At 28.6% G+C, this 6,133-nt stretch overlaps 1 protein-coding gene across 1 annotated transcript in view; it reads left to right on the forward strand.

The window, feature by feature from the left end:
• The window catches only part of LOC122717789 (nuclear migration protein nudC), a 110,573-nt gene extending 104,506 nt beyond the window's left edge, over positions 1-6,067 (forward strand). Inside the window, exons 5-7 of the mRNA XM_043942182.1 lie at positions 4,274-4,468; positions 5,262-5,464; positions 5,548-6,067. Of these exons, the coding sequence (XP_043798117.1) occupies positions 4,274-4,468; positions 5,262-5,464; positions 5,548-5,599 (450 nt within the window). The 3' untranslated portion in view covers positions 5,600-6,067. The remainder of the gene's footprint in view (positions 1-4,273; positions 4,469-5,261; positions 5,465-5,547) is intronic.
• Positions 6,068-6,133: the final 66 nt, after the last annotated feature.

The following is a 6,133-nucleotide window of genomic DNA, read 5'->3' on the forward strand; positions in this document are numbered from 1 at the left end:
GCGAGCAAGCGAGGGATTAAGTTAAGATTAACTTGGTAACTTGACGCTTATTACGAGGTTTAAAACGGAAGTTGTTCGTGCACTTGTTAATTTCTCCATAAAACGATCTACTCTATGGCAGGCAATTTTTTTTGTTCCAAACCTGTTCTTCTACTATTTGAGATAAATTAGTATTAAATGAGAAATAAATCCAGGGCTCTTCGATAATCGCAACTGATAAGAAAAAGGATGGACGATTAAAGATATAATCCTATATGAATCATAAATTCCATCATTTTTTTAAATTAAAGTATTTATTTTAAATTAAAGTAAATTAAAGTAAAGTACTAAATATATTAAATAAAATAATGAATATTGAAATAAACTAAATATGTAATATCAAAATTAATTAATAATCGTATGATTATTCTTTAAAAATCATAGATATTTGCTACTATGATTACAAACTTCTTCTTCCAAAATAATAATCTTCTCAAGAAAAAAGAAATTATTTTTTATTCTTTTATTATTCAATATAAATATATTTATAAATAATAAAAAAAAATAGCATGTGAATCAACTTAATATTTTAAATTGGATTTGAAAGAATATTTTATAAATAAAAAATTTATTAAGTAAATTTATTTGTTGTTTTTATAAAAAATGAAAAAGATTTTGTTCTATTCAGAATTGTGATTGTAGTTCGCCTGCAAAATATTAATAAACATTGGAAAAAATATCTAGACAAAAATAATATTATATACAGTAGCTCCAAAAAATATTGGCAAAAAAGATGTCTTTAAAACACGATAACTTTTTTACTTGATCATTTAATAATTTGATTTAACAACTTGAATTGGTTTTTTAAGAAGTTAGAGAAATTAATGGTATATAAAAAAAAAAATCTTGAAAAAATTATCGTGTTTTAAAAGTTTTTTCATCTGTGCCTGTAATGAAAATTTAAAAAAAAACATATTCTAAAGATTTATTTTTAATTTCGATGAAGTTTTTATAATGTATAATATAATTGACATAAGTCTACATAAAATATATTTCTTAAATTATATCTGAGTCTTTAATGAATCGGATACAAATATTGAAAAAAAATAACAATCCTTTTAAAATTTCTTTTATACATTATCTTATAAAGTAAACTAATCTTTTTAACTTCTCAGAATAAATCAAATCGTTAAGTCCAATTTTAAAAAAAATTATCGTGTTTTAAAAGATATGCCAACAAAATTATTGTAAATAGTATCATTTCATATTTATATTTGTTTTAAAATCAAAGATACACGATTCTCAAAAACTTGAAATTTCTTATCAATTTTGATAAAAGTTGAATCGTGACGAAAAATTGTAAAATTAACACGATCCAATTCGGGTCCAAATTTTCGTGTCACAGTCGTCTGGTTAACATAGCGTCGAGAGATGAAGGATAATCCGAGAGATCAGCGACACAACCCTCTTCCCCTCTACTCTTTGTCGTTCCATCGTAATAATATTCTACTTTGTTAACGTGTTAACTTGGTAGCCATGATCCGTTTCCACGCACCGGTGCGCTCAACTACGCTCAACGTTTACGCGGTCGTCGTCATCGTCGTCACGCTGGAAATCCAAGAACGCATCCAACATGACGACGATGATGATCCCACGACACGTAATTCTTCGTATCATTCGTGATCCTTTCCCCTCTCCCTTTTTTTTTCATCCCCTCTTCTTGAGATGATCGGTGTTGCGACACACGATACGCACGATGGGTCATCTAGGATTTCAGAACTTGATGGATTTAATTGTTCCTGGTGTTGGCCACGTCCCACATGGATCGTGAAATATACGTTATTTGTGTTTGTGGACATGATTAAAAAAAAAGGAGTAAATCGATGAAATTGGAATTTAAGATATTGATCGAATCGATTTTTTGCAATTATGATTTTTTTTAAGATTATGGATATTTAAGAATAATATGAGCAAAAAAGGAAAGAATATCGGAAATTGAATTTTAGTATTAATTTGTATTAAATCGATTTTTTATTCTTATTTTGAGATTTTAGGAGATTTAAGAAATTCTGAGTAGAAATAAAAAAGAGAAATATCGGTGGAAAAAAATTCTGAAATTTTTGTGATATTCATTTCATATTGATTTTTGGTAATTATGATTTTGAAAGTTTTGAATATTCAAAAAAAAAAAAATATGAAACAAAGAAAAGAATATCGATGAAATTGAATTTTGTCGATTTTAATATTTATGAATTTAAGATTTTGAAAAATTTAAATATTCTAAATATTGTAAAATATAAAATATTTAGCTTATAATGTAATAGCTTAATTTATGAAAATTTTGTTGTTTTATTTATTGGTATTCTGGAGATAATAAAGACATTGAAATAGACAAAAATATAATGTATTTGCACTAGATATTTTAAATCTTCAGAATTTTTTCTTTTTCTTTGCTAATTATTTCATAATTGTTTCTTATATTGATACTTTGTGTTTAAAAAATAATACTTTGATGTTAAAAATATTGAGAAATTTAAGTAATCAATGGTTATTATATAATATTTATGTGAGAAGCTTATAGCTTAAGCCTTAATGAATTCCTTTCATAACGATTTTAAAGATTTATATAGCCAAGGCATAATGTGAAATATTAACACAACAGATTTTCAGGAATTTTTCTTTTTTCACCTTTTAACTACTATTAACTAAGAATGCAACTACCTTTTTTTTTTTCGAGCAGGATAATGCATTCCTTATGGAAATTAAAATTAATTCAGCTCATTAGATAGATTGAATGTAAAAGTACAAACCATCTGATTTCATATTCAGATTTCATTCACAGCAATTTTCTTTCGTAACGATACTTCTTGCGAGCGTTAGATACTTTCATTAATTCTATTTTCCACCAACTCCATCAAACATTTTTGAGGCAATACGAAAGTAACTAACAGAATACTGATCGAGAATACAGTTCGATATACAATTCTAGTTCTAATAATCTTGGTTCGAATCGTCGACTAGTACCAGTTCCTCGTTGTACATAAAACGATAATAATCATTGCTGCAATCGTCTAAAAGAGCTAATTCGAACCGTAATAAAAGAAATTATAGGAACGAACTTTCTGTTGCGAAACGTGCTGTCCTCTCTTACTCGAATGATCGTCCATCTTTTCCAAGACCAACATTTATTCGAAAATTTTCTTATCTCTGAACTATTATCGAGATTAAAAGTATTGAAATATTCATACATGTCTTTGTATTGCTGATATCTATAACTGTATGATTAATTCGTTAAAATCCAATATTATAATTATATTATATTAATGTGATGTTTTATTTGTCATTTCTTTCCAATTAATTTATATTTTTGAATTGTATTTTTTTATATTATGATTACGAAAGAAATTTCAAAAATTAATTTCTTTTTTTCTTTATTTCCTTAAATTTTAAAATATTCTTTCTAAATTGTAGAAACGATTCTGTTTCGCGTTGATTTCTATTTTTCTATCTTTTATAAAAGATTCTCTTCGCGGATCTAAATTATCCAAGGTTCATTTCGAAGGTTTCACTGCAAGATTTCCGAAATCCAAGGTCCCGTCAAAATGGATCACGATGATATGCAATGAAATCGCAATCTCTAGAAGGACTAAGAGAGCAATCGTGCGGAACCACGATCGATCGAATGAATCGCTATTGTTATGATAGATACTCGATGAATATCGTTTTTTGCATTGAGAAGATCGTTACTTTCAAATTGTGCGAAGAACTGCAAATTTTTATCAGATTTATTGATTGCAAAATGTTTATGATAGATCATATTCTATATGCAAATTGATTATATGAAAATTTTATTGTTAACTATAGAATTACCAATGTATATAAATAGTTGATTACAAGTTGTATTAATTTTTCTGAAAATACCCGTATATTTCTTATAATTGCAAACTAAAAAAAAATCGAAAATCAGTTATTTCGTTGAATTTAGAAATTTTTTTAATATTTAGGAAATTCTTAAATTTTAATAATTTAATTTTTCAAATGAATAAATTTGGATATAAATTTAATAATAAAAAGAAATCGATTTTGAAAAGATGATAATTATGTGAACTTAAACTTAACAATTTAAACTATAAAAATATAAAATTATATAATTATATAATTTATATAATTTTTCAATGTAATTGAATAGAGAAAATTGATTGTGAATGTAAAAAAGATTTTAGAAATTTAAGAAACAAAAAATTTCTAATATCAAAGAACACATTTAATAATTTTAATCGTTCTTTAATTCCAGATCAAAGTGCCTTTGAAAGTGAACTTCTCAGCCAGGCCCAAGGACGTGTCGGTGACGATCACGAAAAAACGATTGACCTGTGGCATCAAGGGTCAACCGCCGATCATCGACGGTGATTTTCCACACGAAGTCAAAGTCGAAGAATCCACCTGGGTGATCGAGGATGGAAAAATGTTGCTTCTCAACCTGGAGAAGGTAAGTGATGCAAGCAAGCGAGCAACTCGATGCTGGATACGCGGCCTTGTCAAAACGAGGATTCCAACGATGCTATCGCTTTAGCGATGAATTTCTGACGGATGATATCGGATACGCGAAGAATTCGTTGATTTGACGTGACCATGAACGATCAGAATAACGTATAGAGAGTTTGGTGAAGTGTGAATCGTGATCGTTTAACGAGAAAATTGTTCACTTGATATTTTTATTGACACGATTCGGTGGCATTATTGATATTTTAATTGATCTTGATAGATATTCCATTTAATAAAGCGTATTTAACAAAGGTAAAGATTTTGATTCTTTCTGAAGTCGATAGGTTTATAAGTCTCTTTCTTTTTAATAATATTTTACGTTTGTAAAAGTTGATTTTGAACTTTTCGAACTTTAATAGATATAAGATTTGATATATATATAATTAATTGTGGATAACGTGGACCAGGAAAATTGAACTATAAATATTTTTTAATACCATAAATCTGTTAATTTCTTTCTGATGTAATTAAATTATTAAAACATTTATTAAAACATAAATTTTATATTATATACCCAATTATATTCATTGCCTTGTTTCTCTTTGATTAATTTATAAAATTATTGTGCAATGTTTCCTGATTTCACATTTCATATTTTTTTAATTTTCTTTATTACCAATTAAACTTAAATATTTGAAACAAATTAACTTTCAACTTTCAGATATTAATGCAATACGCTTCCATCTTATTTCTATTTTACGATCACTAAAGGCAAGAATCTTCGACTGTTTTCACAGGTGAACAAAATGCAATGGTGGGCGCACGTGGTAACCTGCGATCCGGAGATCAGCACGAAGAAAGTGAACCCAGAGCCGAGCAAGCTTTCCGATCTCGATGGTGAAACCAGAGGCCTCGTGGAGAAGATGATGTATGACCAGAGACAAAAGGAACTGGGTTTGCCAACGTCCGACGAGCAGAAGAAGCAGGACGTGATCAAAAAGTACGACATCAAGTATCACGAGCACACATAAATCAGCATAAATATCATAGAGATATCTAACAATCTTAAATTTTTCCTTCCAGATTCATGGAACAGCATCCAGAGATGGATTTCTCCAAGTGCAAGTTCAATTGAAACGGTTCCAATTAGATAGAGGGCCGAATATTCAAGGTGTTGTTGTGAAATTGATAATACAAAAGATAAAACAGATGATATATTATCGATATATATCCAATCGCGAAATCCAGAAAAGCTCTTTATGATACTCTTGTTAATTGTCACTGTGGTGAAGTTTTCTGCACCTGCTTTATCGTACGGCCATCAGTTTCCAAAGCGTAAAAGATGGCGCCACGATCCATGCCACGATTGGATCGTGGTTACGATAAAAGGATTCATCGTTTCCTTTGTCACAACGCTCACTTGATGATTCCATTTTCTCTCTCTCTCTCTCTCTCTCTCTCTCTCTCTTTTTTTTTTATACCTATCTTCAAACCGTTCCTTTTGATTACTGCTCCAAAGGTAGCAGAATCAATCTGCACAAATATGTATATCGTATGATTTTTTCACATTACGTTTCGTATAATTGAATAAAGAGTTTAGAAATGAAAAGATTTTTTTGTATTCGATTCCTGAAATTGACAATATTCATTCCTGTTTGATAAATCCGAT

This window comes from Apis laboriosa, unplaced genomic scaffold, assembly GCF_014066325.1.
Source record: "Apis laboriosa isolate Shangri-la unplaced genomic scaffold, ASM1406632v1 scaffold58_cov148, whole genome shotgun sequence".
Classification (NCBI taxonomy): Eukaryota; Metazoa; Arthropoda; class Insecta; order Hymenoptera; family Apidae; genus Apis; species Apis laboriosa.